At 41.8% G+C, this 20689-nt stretch overlaps 2 protein-coding genes across 2 annotated transcripts in view; one reads left to right on the top strand and one right to left on the bottom strand.

Annotated features, from left to right (window-relative positions):
• LOC146502537 (CTD small phosphatase-like protein 2-A) overlaps nt 1–17792 on the bottom strand; it is a 57626-nt gene extending 39834 nt beyond the window's left edge. Inside the window, exon 1 of the mRNA XM_085132254.1 lies at nt 17685–17792. The gene's annotated coding sequence lies outside the window, so the exon portion shown is untranslated. The remainder of the gene's footprint in view (nt 1–17684) is intronic.
• Nucleotides 1517–10909, top strand: LOC146502538 (uncharacterized). Its single transcript, XM_085133272.1, has 3 exons — nt 1517–3996; nt 6061–6125; nt 8222–10909. The coding sequence occupies exons 1-3, from the start codon at nt 1709–1711 to the stop codon at nt 10561–10563; spliced, it is 4695 nt and encodes a 1564-aa protein (XP_084989398.1). The 5' UTR covers nt 1517–1708; the 3' UTR covers nt 10564–10909.
• Nucleotides 17793–20689: the final 2897 nt, after the last annotated feature.

The raw sequence follows: 20689 nt of genomic DNA, 5'->3' as shown, positions 1-20689 counted from the left end.
AGCAAGCTTAAACATGTGAGAGGCTGATCGCGCAGAGAATCGCTGAGCGTTATGTGAGTGCGTGTATAAAAGCAGCAGGATATATATTTTAGTTCTGCTGAGCCAAATAAGACAGGTCAGGGTGAAGAAGTGACAGCCAAAGAAAAGCTTACCACAAAAAGAAAGTGCAGCTTTATGGTTTCATGGACAAAAGAATTTCTGTGGCTGCAATATGACGAGCTAAATAACCAGGGCTGCACATAAGTGGTCCGCAGGTGCGCATTCGCTGTCAAAATAAAAAAACGCGCACAAGATAAGAAGTTGCAACGCGTGTTTGCGTACATAAGATTTTCTGGAGGAGGACAGACGTTTGTTTAGAACTCTTAAAGATGTCGAAGAAGCAAGCTCCTTTAAGCAATTACTTTGGTGTTCCTCCACCTCCAAAGAAATGTCAGAAGGAGTCCGAACCACAAAGAAGCGCGTATTCTTGGAAGAGTGGTTGCAGGAGGTGAGCTGGCTTCAAACAAATGATGAACGCACAGAGATGTGGTGCAGAATGTGCCGTGAAAATCCCACTCTAGCGGACAAAAACAGTGCCTTTTATATGGACGCAAACGCGCCTTGCAACTTCTTATCTGGTGCGCGTCTTTTATTTTGACAGCGAATGCGCACATGCGGACCACTTATGTGCACCCGTGTAAATAACATAATGTTCTGCCGGGTGTGTTGTTGGTTTTCCCTCGATTTCTGAGTCGACAAGCGCCTTTGTTACTGGGAACAATCATTTTAAGAAAGGCCCCCATTAGAACCCATGAGAAATGCAAGAAATGCATTATTGCTCAGTCCTCAATATCTTTCCCAGAACAAACACCAGTTGCAAATAACATACTAAAAATAAACCTGAAAAATCTGTTTAGAACTGCGTACTATGTTGCAAAGAGTGAACTACCACTGGCACAATTTAGCAGTCTTTGCAAACTTCAGAAAGCAAATGGCCTAGATCTTGGTTCCACTTGCCTCTTAACCATGACTTCAGTGGAAATTTCAAGTTCAGGATCTGACACAGACTGATTCATATTCTACACAGTTCTTACAAGTTTAAAGAAATGTCTGTTCAATTAAAACCAAGTATTTGAGTTGATAATTGTAATTTTTATACGTTGTAATTTGTTTTTCAACAATTTGATTAATGTTTTGTTTCCGTTACAATATTATACTTTAATGTATGACAATATTATACTTTAATGTATAACAATATTGTAACGGAAACAAAGCAGGAAACAAAACATCAATCAAAAAATTGCTCTCTTTTTTATTCGGGCTACTTAAATTTATTTTGGGCTACCAAAAACTGAAGAGTCCCTGCCCGAATGGCTACCAGGGATTTTGAAATTTTGCGAGCCCTGGACCAATGAGTAAATGTTATCCTGGATCTTATGCTCTGCATCCTTACCCTATCACCTCTGCGTCCCACAGGGTGCCAAGCCTGCCATTTTGAAACACTATTTTTTTTCAGTTTCAACTGAAAAAAATAGAATGCCTTTGAACCAAAACAGAATGCCTTTGATCCAAAACAGAATGCCTTTGATCCTTTGTTATGTCATCATCTTGCTGTTACACTTTACTGCTTAACGGACGTAGACCTGACAGCAACCAAAACATTTTTGGAAAGTTTTGAGAGAATTTCACATTTCTCAGCAATTCACCGATCAAGCCGACACATTCCACCATGTCAGCTAACCCATCCTTCTGCTCAGATGAGCTTGAAATAGTTGAAGGGAGCATTTTGGGAAACCACTACAAGGTAGAGGCTTTCCTCGGAGAAGGGGGCTTTGGTATTGTAGCCAAATGTCTTGATACCAAAACCAACCGAGCTGTGGCTATTAAAGTCAACAGGAACCACCCTGATACTCTGCAACAGGCAAAACTGGAAATTTTCATCCTGGAGCAGCTGAGAAGGTTAGATCCAGATGCCGCCAACATAGTTAAATGGAATGGCTTTTTCCATGACGGAGAGCGGGTCTGCTTAAACTTTGAAATCCTTGATCAATGCTTGTGGGACTACATACGGGACCGGAAAAACCAGGGTCTCCCCATAAGCGAAGTCAGGCCAATTTTACATCAACTCACAAATGCCCTGTCACACCTGGGTTCTGTGGGAATAGTGCACGCTGACCTCAAATCTAGAAACATCATGGTTGTTAACCGCCATGAGTCTCCCATCAAAGTCAAACTTATAGACTTTGGCCTCGCATGTCCTGCGTCTGCAGTAATGCCTGGTGACCGTGTGGGGACGGTTGGTTATAGTGCACCTGAGGTTATGCTTGGCCTTCCTTATAATGAAGCAGCTGACATGTGGTCTTTGGGGCTGGTAGCTGTGGAACGTGGTACAGGGGTGCCACTCTACCCTGGGAGAAATTATTATGATGTTTTAAAATTCATCATACAGACCCAGGGACAGCCACCAGATCATGTTCTGGACTCTGGCGTGTACACTGAAGACTATTTCATGGAAGACAACTACAACCAACAGCGCTGGACATTTAAGACTGAAAAACAATTTCAGTGCGAGACAGGATATGAGTCCCTGGAGACTCGATACATAAAACTTGCGCGTCTTGATGACCTCGAACAAGTAATGGTGTTTGAACGAGGACCTGAAAATGGCCAACGTTTATTTGTCAGCTTAATTAAAGGGATGTTGGCCTTGGATGCAAACCAGCGGATAACACCCTCGGAGGTTCTCCGGCATCCCTTTTTCAACCGTAAGAGTTCCCCTTGCACTAACATGAGTGTTGAAAGACCACAAAACCCTGTGGTCTTTCAGCACCCTTCAAACTTGAAAAGCAGGAGATCACAGAAAATCAACTGCAGTTTCCAAAACTCGGTTGAATTTTCTCAACAAGTATGCGTCCACACGTCAGCCAGCTCATCCTTCAACTCAGATGAGCTTGAAATAGTTGAAGGGAACATTTTGGGAAACCGCTACAAGGTAGAGGCTTTCCTCGGAGAAGGGGGCTTTGGTATTGTAGCCAAATGTCGTGATACCAAAACCAGCTGTGCTGTGGCTATTAAAGTCAACAGGAACCACCCTGATACTCTGCAACAGGCAAAACTGGAAATTTTCATCCTGGAGCAGCTGAGAAGGTTAGATCCAGATGCCGCCAACATAGTTAAATGGAACGGCTTTTTCCATGACGGAGAGCGGGTCTGCTTAAACTTTGAACTCCTCGATCAATGCCTGTGGGACTACATACGGGACCGGAAAAACCAGGGTCTCCCCATAAGCGAAGTCAGGCCAATTTTACAGCAACTCACAAATGCCCTGTCACACCTGGGTTCTGTGGGAATAGTGCACGCTGACCTCAAACCTGGAAACATCATGGTTGTTAACCGCCATGAGTCTCCCATCAAAGTCAAACTTATAGACTTTGGCCTTGCATGTCCTGCGTCTGCAGTGAATCCTAGTGATTGTGTGGGGACAGTTGGTTATAGTGCACCCGAGGTTATGCTTGGCCTTCCTTATAATGAAGCAGCTGACATGTGGTCTTTGGGGCTGGTAGCTGTGGAACTTGGTACAGGGGTGCCACTCTACCCTGGAAATGGAGAATATGATGTTTTAAAATTCATCATAGAGACTCAGGGACAGCCACCAGATCATGTTCTGGACTCTGGTGTGTACACTGAAGACTTTTTCATTGAAGACAACTACAACCAACAGCGCTGGACATTTAAGACTGACCAACAATTTCAGTGCGAGACAGGATATGAGTCCCTGGAGACTCGATACATAAAACTTACGCGTCTTGATGACCTCGAACAAGTAATGGCGTTTAGACGAGGACCTGAAAATGGCCAACGTTTATTTGTCAGATTAATTAAAGGGATGTTGGCCTTGGATGCACACCAGCGGATAACACCCGCAGAGGTTCTCCAGCATCCCTTTTTCAACCCAGGGCTCTCTAAGAGGTTCCCATGTATTGACATTGAAAGACCATACCTCCACCTTGGACAAAAGTGACAAAAACACAAACTGGGGTTGGAAAAGGATATTAACAGCACTGGAAAAATTCATTAAGCTGCTCCAATAATGATCACTTTGGCTTGTTTTTTTTGTTTTTTTTTTAATTTTCACTCCCCTCACTCCAACCAGTCGCGGCAGATGGCTGTCCCTTCCTGAGCCTGGTTCTGTCGAAGGTTTCTTCCTTTTAGAAGGGAGTTTTTCCTTCCCACTGTTGCTAAATGCTTGCTCATAGGGAATCGTCTGATTGTTGAGGTGGCCAAAACTCTAGGGGAACTAGCAATTCTTGTGAAAATTTAAAAAAAAAAAAAGCCTACCAATATTCAAAGCGGAGCAGCGGACACCTTACCATCACATCAGTCCTTCAATCAGACCAAAACCACCATGTTAACAGAAATAAATTCAATACAAATTGGAAATAAATAAATTGCCTAATAATTGTTCTTTTTGATTGTTTATAAATATATAGTGCTACCCTTCAGCCTCCTAGTAGACATACCAGTGTTATAAATGTGAACCACCTCTGATTTTCAAAAAAGTTGGCCTCTGACCTTGAAGTCAAGGTCACTGAGATTTAAGCTTCACAGAGATTTTCAGCAGATGCAACCATGGTATTGATTTGAAAATTCTACACAATCACAAACTTGGGTGTCCACAGCGCCTCGCCATATACCAAAGATTAAGAGGTGGGGTTTTTTATATAAAGATTACAACACACAAATAACAAAAAATGCTAACGCTATTGTCATTTTTGACAACGCTATTTTGATGTTGTCTAATGTAGTGCAAAAAACAAATAAATAAAATATATATATATTACATACATATGTAATACATATACACACTATAAAAAAATTTAGTGGTCCACAATGGGGTCAGCGAACAGAATGACGGAAGAAAGTCACTGTTATATGACAATGGTGGTATTTTTTTTTGTATGTTTGTCACACACGTTTCAGATCATCAAACAATTATTTTTTTTAATGTATAGTTAGCATAAGATTAGCACAGTGAAACTGGAGGATGAACGCTAACTTTTTTTCCCCATTCGATAAAAGTTAGAGCAGCTGCGAGACAATTCAAGATTAATGAATCAATGGTACGAAAAAGAGGAAGCAAGAAGAATGAGTTGAGTAAAGTTTGACTTATCTGACTGTTTTGTTTCGCTTAATGCGCCTTATGTATGAAAACAGGCCGTTATCGACAGTCAGCCTTATGGCCTGAAAAATATGGTATGGGGCACTGAGGGTGCAACAGAAGTGGCAATGTCCAAAAGAAGAGGAATCTAACGGTGATTGAATGGTTTTTCTAAGTTGAACGGTGTTGAAGGAGATAGACGGCAAAAAACGTACAGAATAGATAATAAAATATTATAATAATAAAGATTTGAATAACAATACTGTGAATGCAATTGCTGTGTGAATGCTGATAGCTGAATGTTTTGAGCTGAAATGAAATAATTGCTTCACTTTATTGGTACAATAAGGTCAAAGACATTATGCACAAAACTGGTGGTAAAATATCACAGGTTGATCCTGCAGTGTTCTATTGGCAGAATGAACAATCTGAGATTACAGGAGTGCTTGCATGTCACGTTGATGATTTCCTTTGGGCTGGTTCAAGTCACTTTGCAACTCATATCATTCCTGTACTGAAATCTACCTTCCTTGTGGGCCGTGAAGAACATGACAGGTTTTTTTTATGTTGGTATGGACATTTGTACAGTTAATGATGTAATAGAGGTGCATCAATAACTTTACATTGACAACCTACAACCTGTTCAGTTACAAGCAGCACGGGCTGTACAGAGGGATGCTTCCTTATGTGAAACAGAACGGGAGCAACTCAGGTCAAAAATAGGACAGATTTTGTGGGTTGCCAAACAAACGAGACCAGATATTATGTTTGACACATGCAGCCTGGGATCTAATATCAAAGGTGCAATTGTGCAGTCCATTCATGAAGTGAACAAAGTTATCTGTAAACTTAAAGTAGAGAAAGTGACTCTTAAGTTTTAACACTTGGGTAACAGTGAGGATTTGGCATTGTTTTTTTTTCAGTGATGCTGCATTTGGCAGCCTTCCCACTGGCGGTACTCAAGGAGGGGCATTAATCATCCTTATGGGTAAAGGAAGAAAGTTTTGTCCTCTCTTTTGGCAGTCTAAAAAATAAAAATAAAAAAATATCAGGCGTGTGGTCAGAAGTACACTGGCAGGAGAAACTCTTGCCATGTCAGATGGAATAGACAGTGCTGTCTTCCTGGCAACACTTTTTTCTGAGCTTAAAACTGGTAACACTGGTCTGAATGCTGTGTGTCTGTGTGCCTGACAATCATTCCTTGTTTGATGCACTCAAGTCCACTACGCAGGTTACAGAGAAGAGACTGAGGCTGGAAATGAGCAGCATTAAAGAGCCATTAAAATCAGACAGATTGGTTGGTCAGATTCCAAATCCCAACTTGCTGATTATCTGACAAAAAAAAAAGGAGTTTCACCTTTAACCCTTCTAAAAGCACTAGATCATAGGTGTCAAACTCTGGCCCGCGAAGCCATACCAAATTACTATTAGAGCTGGCCTACTGGTATTATACAGCTAATATATATATTGTTTAGTATTAAGCTTTGCTTGTTCCATATTCAGTTTTTCAGCAAAATGTGTTTGAATCCATAAGAAAAGATTCATTCTTATATCTGGAGGAATAAATATATTTCAATAAATATTAACGTTAGCCCGCGACTTTGTTCCAGTTTTGAATTTTGGCCCACTGTGTATTTGAGTTTGACACCCCTGCACTAGATGAAGGACTCTGGATACTGTGATCCTTTGTTTACAAAGTTTTCTTTGCATTAAAATGCACTCTCGTTTATTGTGTGCAGTGATAGTATGCTTTAAGTAAAGCAAAGCACATTGAAAGGTTTCCTGAATGTTCTATAATGATGACAAAGTGTTTTTGTTTTGTTTACATATATATGTATACAAATGTTTAAAAGGGGTGTTTATACTTTTATTTTTAAAAAAGAAAGAGGGAGATTGTTAACTTGTTATTTTCTGTTATATCGCGAGAGTACTGTTGCCTGCGGTGGGTTGTTGTTATTGTGGGTGAGCGGAAAAACATGACGTAAGGAATAAAGTGAGACTACGACGTTGTGTATTTTGACTTTACAATATTCTTTTATTCACCATATCACTGAAATGTGGGAGAATCCACTGCAGAAAGATCAATGCTTTAAGTTTTAATGATCCAGTCAGAAAAGATGATTCTAAAAGTCATCAACTGACTCCAAAAGCCCAGATCTGAACCACCTGTCTGCTGAAAACAAATGCACCAATCAAACAGAAGCCCGAATTTCATGGGCCAATCGGAATGCTTGATCTAGTTGTCCAGGACTAACTACTGACACACTATTACTCTGTGGCAAAACCCTGTCAAATCTGCCTCGGTGCACTTGTTGAACAACTGCTTCTAAATCCAAGACCCTAACTCCCATCAAAATCATTTTCAAACGGTGACAATCCCGAGGACCTGTTCTATACAACAGTGTGTTCTTCATGTTCCTGCTGTCAAAACTTTGGCCGCAGGAGCAATTTAAAAAGTGGGGTCTTTCCTGCTGTTGAGACAAACTCCTGACTGAAAATATAATGTATTTCTATGGGTCAGTTAGAGGGTTATCCCTCCACTTGGATCCACACAGTTTAAAAAGTTTACATCTCTGAGCTTTGAAAGACATGCTGTTGGAAAGACAACAACGATGGCTACGTGAAGGTAAAATGATGGCTGTAGAGCAAACACTGTGCACACAGCAGCAGTTGAAACACACACACACACGCTTACTAGCATTCACACTAATAAAGAATAACACTGTTGTCACTGTTGATTTTGTGTCTTCACCCTGAGTCCATCCCCTGCCAAGCTGCACCTGTGATTCTGCGGCTGTTCGCTGATGAGCTGACCGATAAGTAAATCTTATCCTGGATCTTATGCTCTGCATCCTTACCCTATCACCTCTGCGTCCCACAGGGCGCCAGCCTGCCCTGTTGAAACACTATTTTTTTCAGTGTTTCAACTGAAAAAAATAGAATGCCTTTGAACCAAAACAGAATGCCTTTGAACCAAAACAGAATGCCTTTGATCCTTTGTTATGTCATCATCTTGCTGTTACACTTTACTGCTTAACGGACGTAGACCTGACAGCAACCAAAACCTCTTTGGAAAGTTTTGAGAAAATTTCACATTTCTCAGCAATTCACCGATCAAGCCGACACATTCCACCATGTCAGCTAACCCATCCTTCAGCTCAAATGAGCTTGAAATAGTTGAAGGGAGCATTTTGGGAAACCGCTACAAGGTAGAGGCTTTCCTCGGAGAAGGGGGCTTTGGTATTGTAGCCAAATGTCTTGATACCAAAACCAACCGAGCTGTGGCTATTAAAGTCAACAGGAACCACCCTGATACTCTGCAACAGGCAAAACTGGAAATTTTCATCCTGGAGCAGCTGAGAAGGTTAGATCCAGATGCCGCCAACATAGTTAAATGGAACGGCTTTTTCCATGACGGAGAGCGGGTCTGCTTAAACTTTGAAATCCTTGATCAATGCTTGTGGGACTACATACGGGACCGGAAAAACCAGGGTCTCCCCATAAGCGAAGTCAGGCCAATTTTACATCAACTCACAAATGCCCTGTCACACCTGGGTTCTGTGGGAATAGTGCACGCTGACCTCAAATCTAGAAACATCATGGTTGTTAACCGCCATGAGTCTCCCATCAAAGTCAAACTTATAGACTTTGGCCTCGCATGTCCTGCGTCTGCAGTAATGCCTGGTGACCGTGTGGGGACGGTTGGTTATAGTGCACCTGAGGTTATGCTTGGCCTTCCTTATAATGAAGCAGCTGACATGTGGTCTTTGGGGCTGGTAGCTGTGGAACTTGGTACAGGGGTGCCACTCTATCCTGGGAGAAATTATTATGATGTTTTAAAATTCATCATACAGACCCAGGGACAGCCACCAGATCATGTTCTGGATTCTGGCGTGTACACTGAAGACTATTTCATGGAAGACAACTACAACCAACAGCGCTGGACATTTAAGACTGAAAAACAATTTCAGTGCGAGACAGGATATGAGTCCCTGGAGACTCGATACATAAAACTTGTGCGTCTTGATGACCTCGAACAAGTAATGGTGTTTGAACGAGGACCTGAAAATGGCCAACGTTTATTTGTCAGCTTAATTAAAGGGATGTTGGCCTTGGATGCAAACCAGCGGATAACACCCTCGGAGGTTCTCCGGCATCCCTTTTTCAACCGTAAGAGTTCCCCTTGCACTAACATGAGTGTTGAAAGACCACAAAACCCTGTGGTCTTTCAGCACCCTTCAAACTTGAAAAGCAAGAGATCACAGAAAATCAACTGCAGTTTCCAAAACTCGGTTGAATTTTCTCAGCAAGTATGCGTCCACACATCAGCCAGCTCATCCTTCAACTCAGATGAGCTTGAAATAGTTAAAGGGAACATTTTGGGAAACCGATACAAGGTAGAGGCTTTCCTCGGAGAAGGGGGCTTTGGTATTGTAGCCAAATGTCGTGATACCAAAACCAACCGTGCTGTGGCTATTAAAGTCAACAGGAACACCCCTGATACTCTGCAACAGGCAAAACTGGAAATTTTCATCCTGGAGCAGCTGAGAAGGTTGGGTCCAGATGCCGCCAACATAGTTAAATGGAACGGCTTTTTCCACGACGGAGAGCGGGTTTGCTTAAACTTTGAACTCCTCGATCAATGCCTGTGGGACTACATACGGGACCGGAAAAACCAGGGTCTCCCCATAAGCGAAGTCAGGCCAATTTTACAGCAACTCACAAATGCCCTGTCACACCTGGGTTCTGTGGGAATAGTGCACGCTGACCTCAAACCTGGAAACATCATGGTTGTTAACCGCCATGAGTCTCCAGTCAAAGTCAAACTTATAGACTTTGGCCTCGCATGTCCTGCGTCTGCAGTGAATCCTAGTGATTGTGTGGGGACAGTTGGTTATAGTGCACCCGAGGTTATGCTTGGCCTTCCTTATAATGAAGCAGCTGACATGTGGTCTTTGGGGCTGGTAGCTGTGGAACTTGGTACAGGGGTGCCACTCTACCCTGGAAATGGAGAATATGATGTTTTAAAATTCATCATAGAGACCCAGGGACAGCCACCAGATCATGTTCTGGACTCTGGCGTGTACACTGAAGACTTTTTCATTGAAGACAACTACAACCAACAGCGCTGGACATTTAAGACTGACCAACAATTTCAGTGCGAGACAGGATATGAGTCTTTGGAGACTCGATACATAAAACTTACGCGTCTTGATGACCTCAAACAAGTAATGGCGTTTAGACGAGGACCTGAAAATGGCCAACGTTTATTTGTCAGCTTAATTAAAGGGATGTTGGCCTTAGATGCACACCAGCGGATAACACCCGCAGAGGTTCTCCAGCATCCCTTTTTCAACCCTGGCCTCTCTAAGAGGTTCCCATGTATTGACATTGAAAGACCATACCTCCACCTTGGACAAAAGTGACAAAAACACAAACTGGGGTTGGAAAAGGATATTAACAGCACTGGAAAAATTCATTAAGCTGCTCCAATAATGATCACTTTGGCTTGTTTTTTTTTTTTTTTAATTTTCACTCCCCCCACTCCAACCAGTCGCGGCAGATGGCTGTCCCTTCCTGAGCCTGGTTCTGTCGAAGGTTTCTTCCTTTTAGAAGGGAGTTTTTCCTTCCCACTGTTGCTAAATGCTTGCTCATAGGGAATCGTCTGATTGTTGGGGTGGCCAAAACTCTAGGGGAACTAGCAATTCTTGTGAAAATTTAAAAAAAAAAAAAAAGCCTACCAATATTCAAAGCGGAGCAGCGGACACCTTACCATCACATCAGTCCTTCAATCAGACCAAAACCACCATGTTAACAGAAATAAATTCAATACAAATTGGAAATAAATAAATTGCCTAATAATTGTTCTTTTTGATTGTTTATAAATATATAGTGCTACCCTTCAGCCTCCTAGTAGACATACCAGTGTTATAAATGTGAACCACCTCTGATTTTTAAAAAAGTTGGCCTCTGACCTTGAAGTCAAGGTCACTGAGATTTAAGCTTCACAGAGATTTTCAGCAGATGCAACTATGGTATTGATTTGAAAATTCTACACAATCACAAACTTGGGTGTCCACAGCGCCTCGCCATATACCAAAGATTAAGAGGTGGGTTTTTTATATAAAGATTACAACACACAAACAACAAAAAATGCTAATGCTATTGTCATTTTTGACAACACTATTTTGATGTTGTCTAATGTAGTGCAAAAAACAAATAAATAATATATATATATATTACATACATATGTAATATATATACACACTATAAAAAAATTTAGTGGTCCACAATGGGGTCAGCGAACAGAATGACGGAAGAAAGTCACTGTTATATGACAATGGTGGTATTTTTTTTTGTATGTTTGTCACACACGTTTCAGATCATCAAACAATTATTTTTTTTAATGTATAGTTAGCATAAGATTAGCACAGTGAAACTGGAGGATGAACGCTAACTTTTTTCCCCATTCGATAAAAGTTAGAGCAGCTGCGAGAGAATTCAAGATTAATGAATCAATGGTACGAAAAAGAGAAAGCAAGAAGAATGAGTTGAGTAAAGTTTGACTTATCTGACTGTTTTGTTTCGCTTAATGCGCCTTATGTATGAAAACAGGCCGTTATCGACAGTCAGCCTTATGGCCTGAAAAATATGGTATGGGGCACTGAGGGTGCAACAGAAGTGGCAATGTCCAAAAGAAGAGGAATCTAACGGTGATTGAATGGTTTTTCTAAGTTGAACGGTGTTGAAGGAGATAGACGGCAAAAAACGTACAGAATAGATAATAAAATATTATAATAATAAAGATTTGAATAACAATACTGTGAATGCAATTGCTGTGTGAATGCTGATAGCTGAATGTTTTGAGCTGAAATGAAATAATTGCTTCACTTTATTGGTACAATAAGGTCAAAGACATTATGCACAAAACTGGTGGTAAAATATCACAGGTTGATCCTGCAGTGTTCTATTGTTACGGCTTTGCACCCTGCTCTCACCCTTAGCTAGCCAGGCCCCTGTAGCTGGTGCAGCCGAAGATAGCGTAGGCCCCGCTAGCTGTTCCCCGGCAGACCCCAAGCAGCTGGGGAAAGGCTGGGTAACGGTGAGAAGGAAGCGTAGTCCTAAACAGAAGCCCCAGGTACACCACCAACCCGTTCATGTGTCTAACCGTTTTTCCCCACTCGGTGACACACCCGCCGGGGGTCAAACTCTGGTAATTGGTGACTCTGTTCTCAGACATGTGAAGCTAGAGACACCGGCAACCATAGTCAATTGTCTTCCAGGGGCCAGAGCAGGCGACATTGAAGGAAATTTAAAACTGCTGGCTAAGGGTAAACGTAAATTCAATAAAATCATAATTCACGTCGGCAGTAATGACACCCGGTTACGCCAATCGGAGGTCACTAAAATCAATATTGAATCGGTGTGTAACTTTGCCAAAACAATGTCGGACTCTGTAGTTTTCTCTGGTCCCCTCCCCAATCAGACCAGGAGTGACATGTTTAGCCGCATGTTCTCCTTAAATTGCTGGCTGTCTGAGTGGTGTCCCAGAAACGATGTGGGCTTCATAGATAATTGGCAAACCTTCTGGAGGAAACCTGGTCTTGTTAGGAGAGATGGCATCCATCCCACTTTGGATGGAGCAGCTCTCATTTCTAGAAATATCGACAAATTTATTAAACCCCTCAAAACATGACTATCCAGAGTTGGGACCAGGAAGCAGAGTTGCAGTCTTACACGCCTCTCTGCAGCTTCTCTCCTCCTGCTACCCCCCCAAAAACCCATCTCCATAGAGACTGTGTCTGCTTCCAAAAAGACAAAAAACAAACTAAAAACCAGCAACAAACAACTTAAACAATCACAAAGAAAGAACAATACAGTATCCACATCTGAACCAAAGAGTAAAACAGTGAAATGTGGATTATTAAATATTAGGTCTCTCTCCTCCAAGTCTCTGTTAGTACATGACTTAATAATTGATCAACAAATTGATTTACTCTGCCTTACAGAAACCTGGTTGCAGCAGGATGATTATGTTAGTTTAAATTAATCAACACCCCCGAGTCATTCTAACTACCAGAAATCTCGAAGCACAGGTCGAGGGGGTGGTGTGGCAGCAATTTTTCACACCAGTCTATTAATTAATGAAAGACCAAGACAGACTTTTAATTCATTTGAAAGCCTGATGCTTAGCATTGTCCACCCCAGCTGTGAAACTCAGAAACCAGTCTTACTTGTTATCATCTATCGTCCACCTGGGCCTTACACAGAGTTTCTGTCTGATTTCTCAGACTTTATATCTAATTTAGTTCTGAGCTCAGATAAAATAATTATTGTGGGTGATTTTAACATCCATGTAGATGCTAAAAATGACAGCCTCAACATGGCATTTAATCTGTTGTTAGACTCAATTGGTTTCTCTCAAAATGTAAAAGAACCCACCCACCACTTTAATCACACTCTAGATCTTGTTTTAACATATGGCATAGAAACTGAACATTTAACAGTGTTTCCTGAAAACCCTCTCCTGTCTGATCATTTCTTGATAACATTTACATTTACAATAATTGATTACGCAGCAGTGGAGAGTGGACTTTATCAAAGTAGATGTCTTTCTGAAAGCGCTGTAACTAAGTTTAAGAATATAATCCAGCCACTGTTATCATCGTCAATGCCCTGTACCAACACAGAGCAGAGCAGCTATCTGAACGCTACCCCAACAGAGGTCGATTATCTTGTTAATAATTTCACCTCCTCACTACGTACGACTCTGGATACTGTAGCTCCAGTGAAAACTAAGGTCTCTAATCAGAAGTACCTGACCCCGTGGTATAATTCTCAAACACGTACCCTAAAGCAGATGACTCGTAATCTGGAGAGGAAATGGCGTGTCACAAATTTAGAGGATCATCATTTAGCCTGGAGAAATAGTTTGTTGCTTTATAAGAAAGCCCTCCGCAAAGCCAGAACAGCTTACTACTCATCACTGATTGAAGAAAATAAGAACAACCCCAGGTTTCCCTTCAGCACTGTAGCCAGGCTGACAAAAAGTCAGAGCTCTTTTGAGCCAACCATCCCTTTAACGTTAACTAGTGATGACTTCATGAACTTCTTCACAAATAAAATTTTTATCATTAGAGAAAAAATTACCAATAATCATCCCACAGATGTAATATTATCTACAGCTACTCTTAGTTTCATTGATGTTAAGTTAGACTCTTTTTTTCCAATCGATCTTTCTGACTTAACTTCAATAATTACTTCCTCCAAACCATCAACGTGTCTTTTAGACCCCATTCCTACAAAACTGCTCAAAGAAGTCCTGCCATTGATTAATTCTTCGATCTTATATATGATCAACCTATCTCTAATAATCGGCTATGTACCACAGGCCTTCAAGGTGGCTGCAGTTAAACCTTTACTCAAAAAGCCATCTCTAGACCCAGCAGTCTTAGCTAATTATAGGCCAATCTCCAACCTTCCTTTCATATCAAAAATCCTTGAAAGAGTAGTTGTCAAACAGCTAACAGATCATCTGCAGAGGAATGGTTTATTTGAAGAGTTTCAGTCAGGTTTCAGAGTTCATCACAGCACAGAAACAGCTTTATTGAAGGTTACAAATGATCTTCTTATGGCCTCTGACAGTGGACTCATCTCTGTGCTTGTCCTTCTTGACCTTAGTGCAGCATTCGATACTGTTGACCATAATATTCTATTAGAGCGATTAGAACATGCTGTAGGTATTACAGGTATTGCACTGCAGTGGTTTGTATCATATCTATCTAATAGACTCCAATTTGTGCATGTAAATGGAGAGTCCTCTTCACACACTGAGGTTAATTATGGAGTTCCACAGGGTTCGGTGCTAGGACCCATTCTGTTTACATTATACATGCTTCCCCTAGGCAGCATCATTAGAAGACATAGCATACATTTTCACTGCTATGCAGATGACACCCAGCTCTATCTGTCCATGAAGCCAGATAACACACACCAATTAGTTAAACTGCAGGAATGTCTTAAAGACATAAAGACTTGGATGGCCACTAACTTTCTGCTTCTTAACTCAGATAAAACTGAGGTCATTGTACTCGGCGCTGAAAAGCTTAGAAATATGGTATCTAACCAGATTCTTACTCTGGATGGCATTACCTTGGCCTCCAGTAACACTGTGAGGAACCTTGGAGTCATTTTTGACCAGGATATGTCCTTCAACGCACATATTAAACAAATATGTAAGACTGCGTTCTTCCATTTGCGCAACATCTCTAAAATTAGAAATATCCTGTCTCAGAGTGACGCTGAAAAACTAGTTCATGCATTTATTACTTCCAGGCTAGACTACTGCAATTCATTATTATCAGGATGTCCAAAAAACTCACTGAAAAGCCTTCAGTTAATCCAAAATGCTGCAGCAAGAGTACTGACAGGGACTAGAAGGAGAGAGCATATTTCTCCTGTTTTGGCTTCCCTTCATTGGCTTCCTGTTAAATCCAGAATTGAATTCAAAATCCTGCTCCTCACATACAAGGTCTTAAATAATCAGGCCCCATCTTATCTTAATGACCTTGTAGTACCATATCACCCTATTAGAGCACTTCGCTCCCGCTCTGCAGGCCTACTTGTTGTTCCTAGAGTATTTAAAAGTAGAATGGGAGGGAGAGCCTTCAGTTTTCAGGCCCCTCTTCTGTGGAACCAGCTTCCAGTTTGGATTCAGGAGACAGACACTATCTCTACTTTTAAGATTAGGCTTAAAACCTTCCTTTTTGCTAAAGCATATAGTTAGGGCTGGACCAGGTGACCCTGAATCCTCCCTTAGTTATGCTGCAATAGATGTAGGCTGCCGGGGGATTCCCATGATGCATTGAGTTTTTCCTTTCCAGTCACCTTTCTCACTCACTATGTGTTAACAGACCTCTCTGTATTGAATCGTATCTGTTATTAATCTCTGTCTCTCTTCCACAGCATGTCTTTATCCTGTCTTCCTTCTCTCACCCCAACCGGTCGCAGCAGATGGCCGCCCCTCCCTGAGCCTGGTTCTGCCGGAGGTTTCTTCCTGTTAAAAGGGAGTTTTTCCTTCCCACTGTCGCCAAAGTGCTTGCTCATAGGGGGTCATATGATTGTTGGGCTTTTCTCTGTATCTATGAAGCGCCTTGAGGCGACATTTGTTGTGATTTGGCGCTATATAAATAAAATTGAATTGAATTGAATTGAATTATTGTCAGAATGAACAATCTGAGATTACAGGAGTGCTTGCATGTCACGTTGATGATTTCCTTTGGGCTGGTTCAAGTCACTTTGCAACTCATATCATTCCTGTACTGAAATCTACCTTCCTTGTTGGCTGTGAAGAACATGACAGTTTTTTTTATGTTGGTATGGACATTTGTACAGTTAATGATGTAATAGAGGTGCATCAATAACTTTACATTGACAACCTACAACCTGTTCAGTTACAAGCAGCACGGGCTGTACAGAGGGATGCTTCCTTATGTGAAACAGAACGGGAGCAACTCAGGTCAAAAATAGGACAGATTTTGTGGGTTGCCAAACAAACGAGACCAGATATTATGTTTGACACATGCAGCCTGGGATCTAATATCAAAGGTGCAATTGTGCAGTCCATTCATGAAGTGAACAAAGTTATCTGTAAACTTAAAGTAGAGAAAGTGACTCTTAAGTTTTAACACTTGGGTAACAGTGAGGATTTGGCATTGGTTTTTTTTCAGTGATGCTTCATTTGGCAGCCTTCCCACTGGCGGTACTCAAGGAGGGGCATTAATCATCCTTATGGGTAAAGGAAGAAAGTTTTGTCCTCTCTTTTGGCAGTCTAAAAAATAAAAATAAAAAAATATCAGGCGTGTGGTCAGAAGTACACTGGCAGGAGAAACTCTTGCCATGTCAGATGGAATAGACAGTGCTGTCTTCCTGGCAACACTTTTTTCTGAGCCCAAAGACCAACAGAAGCCCTCAGACACAAATTAAAGCTCTAGAAAAAGGGTTTGGACCGAAACGTAAAAACATCCAGACCGCCGCTGCTGCAAGGACACAAAACAGCACCCACTCAACACCAGAAGCTATTGAGAAGGGTTACAAACATCTGGACACTTCACATTACAGATGGGAGTCACCCACCAACACCAACTTTAACTGTTTCCCTCACAGCTTGGACTTGGTTCTGTCACGCAAATATTAAATCTAATTATAAGCTCCATTTCCTAAAGCACAACTCAAGTTTTTATGATATTTTACCCAGAATTAAAAGCTGATTTTTCCAAAATCTGACTAAAGTCAAGGATTTATCTCTTTTTTCTCTTCTGGAAAATGACTTAACTTGTTTTTTCTTAATGTTTTTGTGATATAATTGCTCTTAGCTTATTCCATTCAACACAAACAATGCTTTTTTACCTCTGCAGGCTCTGTCCTAACTCTATTTGGATCCAGCCTGGACTCAATCCGACTTTAGCTTTTGCTAATTTGCTCTGGCCTCCCTTCAAATCCTACAGCTCCGACGAGGAGACAGTAAAAAGCAGTGGCAATAACTCACTCCTTGGCTGATCCGTCGCTGGTGGCGGTTCCGGCGAGCACTGGGAGCCGGAGACAGAGTGGGAGGACGAGTGCAGCTCCTCCACCGACGACTCGGGGCTGTCTGACACCGGAGCCAAAGAGATCTGAGTGTCCAGATCCAGGAAGGGGGAGAAGGAGAGCCTGGCCGGGTCGATGTCCTGGAGCTGGTTGATGATATCGCTGATGGATTCCTTCATGCTGTCGAGCTCCTTCGCATTCTGCCAGTTAGTGGCCTGAAGCCCCGAGGTGCTCATAGTTACAGAGCCTGAGAGGAGCAGGAAGAGGTCCAGGTGGAAATCAGGCCAAGATCAGTTTAAAACATCAGACTGCGGAAAGAGAAAAGAGTGAGGGAGAAAATCACCTTAATTCCCCAAAGTGTCAGAAAAGCTTGATTAATACACACGTCTGAAAAAATATCCCCGAGAAAACACAGTGATTCATCTTTATTTTCCCTTAAATATCGTCAGTAATCTGCTTTCTTTCAAGCCTTTGTTGTCTTTGCCCTTTTCTTCTACCTGTAAGGCCCAATTTATATCCTGCTTCAGGAATCTGTTTGTCTTGACCAGAACAGCCCTGACCTCAGGGGAAAGGTCAGCGCTGAGGGAGACGCTTACACTCAAAAACTTCACTGGGACTTTATGCGGGCTTTTTTGGGGGAGGATAGAGGAAATTCTGGGTTTATGCACATGGTTATACAATAATCATCACTGACAGGATGTCAAAGTTTATCTTCCCCTGTTTCTGTTGGGAACACTTTCTCATCGGGTTTGAATCCCTGTCAGTAGAGAAACTCAGGAAATCAGCACACGAATGCGTCACACTCTCGTGCACACCGAAGCACGTCACAATAATCGCAGACTCCAGCTTTATGATCTACAGCGGGAAGTCCAGAAGGTGGCTGGCGTGCACCGCGCTGTTGCCCTGCATCCTTTAAACGTATCACACATGAGACTGTGTGAATCTGCAGGTTTCAACACTTTGGAGGGAGCTTATTATTAGTTAAAAGCTTCCTTTTGGCTCGTATTTCGCAGCAGGATGACTCAAATATCTATGTAGTAAAATGGAAAGCACTGCAGAGGTGTAATAAATATGCTTTGACCGTTTTCACCTAAAAGGAGCAAATCGATACTTTGGGAGATAAGAAGCCCAAAACCATGAAGCTACAGCAAACAGCTGACCTGCCGAGCAAAACTGAAACAGAGAGAAATGTTAAATGTGTATTTCCTCACAAACTGATTAAACAAATGAGACATAATGTGTTTATTAACAAGATTTAAAGGCACTGGAAGTATTCACATAACGTCCCCCCTGTTTCTAATCTTTCTTGAGAGCAAAGTGCTCCGACTGCTCAGTGTGTCACCATCAGGAAGCTCTAAAGTTATATTTTGAAGTGTGGATGTCACTACACGTCCCTTCAGTACTGATAATCAGTTCTCTGCATCTTGTAAAAAGTATTTCCTGTCCTGGCAGCTTTGACCAAAGTTTTAGAAGCTACAAATTTTAAAAACACATATTTCAAATCCAAAAAAACACAGGATTATAACACTGATGGGATTTCAATTCAGAAACTCGTGGATTCATGGAAAATCTTGTGTTACATTGCTACTGTGAGGTCAGACTTTAGCTTTCTTCTAAGAGAACTCTGGAGGATGAAACAGGGCAACGTTTCACCTGTTCCCATCTCATGATGTGAAACTGAACCAGAGATGTTCAAGTTAGTGAAAAAGGTCTAAAAAAGCACAGAAGCAGCTTACTGGAACATCTCCTTAATGGCTCTTCATGGACTACTTCAACTCCACTAATCCTCGCAAATAATCCTAATCAGTTATTGTAACACTGTACCTTTTCCTGTATTACAACTGCACAACAAACACAGTAAATACTATCTATAAATACATATTCATTTATGACTGTTTTTCTACACATATGCATACACACGGACGAATGTTTCCAGCACTTATGAACTCTAAAGCACATAAAATGCACTTACTGGACAAAAGCGTCTGCCAGGTGTGCGTAAAATAACATCAGTCACGCGCCTTTGTCTTCAAAGGCTTCATTAACATCTGCAGATTGAATCTGGAGCATTTTTCTGTGGGTTTTCTTGGCGCACAACCAACTGTGGCGCAGAGCGGGCGCGCACGGCGACGTTTCTCCAAACAAGCGAGGACCTTACCATGTATAGAGATCAATTAGGAGCCACGGGGCTTGAAGGTCTGGAGGAATAAATGTCGGTGGCGGTTATCGGAGCTGGCCTGGATGTGGCGCGTAGGGGGCGGAGAGGGGTATGTGGCTTTAAAACCCGCTGAAAAATAACTTTCCCCTCAGTGTTGAGCCACTCTCTGAAAACAAAAACTTTATACGATGCCTCCTCCACGAAGCTTCTCGGGCTCAGTGTAGCAGCTGCAGGAAACACCTCATTTATTGATAGATAAATAAATCAAATGAGGGGAAAACGCACGCGTGAAAGCTACGCGTAAAGGACAGGTCATTCACAAATCACGAATCGTGTATTTTGTGGCATCCAGCAGCAATTAAAGCGATTCATTTCATTTCACAGACAAACCTGCCTCACTTTGGCGAAACGAAATGCCCAAATGTGCAGATCAGCAGAACAAGAAGCGTTACTCTTATAAATGAACTTACTTTAGTCAGAGGTTGCGGAGTATTTGGGTGAGTTTACTCTCCTCGCTGTTTAAAAAAAACCCTCCGTCCTCGTCTGCCTTTCTTCCCTCCCCCTCCGTTTGCTTTTTGTCTTCCAGGATCCCGAACTTCTGAATCAAATTTCAGGACGGACAAAATACTAGGCTTTTTCCTCCGCCCACACAAGTTTTTTTTTTTCCTTCCTGGGTACCATGTCAAACACCATATGGAGCAAATAAAGGCAGAGGAGCGGCAGCAGCAAGAGGAGGAGGAGGAGGCACTTACTTTTAGTTTACCTTCAAATTCAACATGAGCAATCACATCCATCACGAACACGAGTGC

The sequence above is a fragment of the Neolamprologus multifasciatus genome, chromosome 15 (genome assembly GCF_963576455.1).
Source record: "Neolamprologus multifasciatus chromosome 15, fNeoMul1.2, whole genome shotgun sequence".
Taxonomy (NCBI): Eukaryota; Metazoa; Chordata; class Actinopteri; order Cichliformes; family Cichlidae; genus Neolamprologus; species Neolamprologus multifasciatus.
Note: the sequence above shows the minus strand (reverse complement) of the source record. Positions and strands in the feature narration are given on the sequence as shown.

Coding starts and splice junctions, on each gene's coding strand:
- LOC146502538 (XM_085133272.1), top strand. CDS start 1,709: ATGTCAGCTAACCCATCCTTCTGCTCAGATGAGCTTGAAATAGTTGAA. Junction 3,997..6,060: donor TACCTCCACCTTGGACAAAA/GTGACAAAAACA, acceptor TTTTTTTTTCAG/TGATGCTGCATTTGGCAGCC. Junction 6,126..8,221: donor GGCATTAATCATCCTTATGG/GTAAAGGAAGAA, acceptor GAAAGTTTTGAG/AAAATTTCACATTTCTCAGC.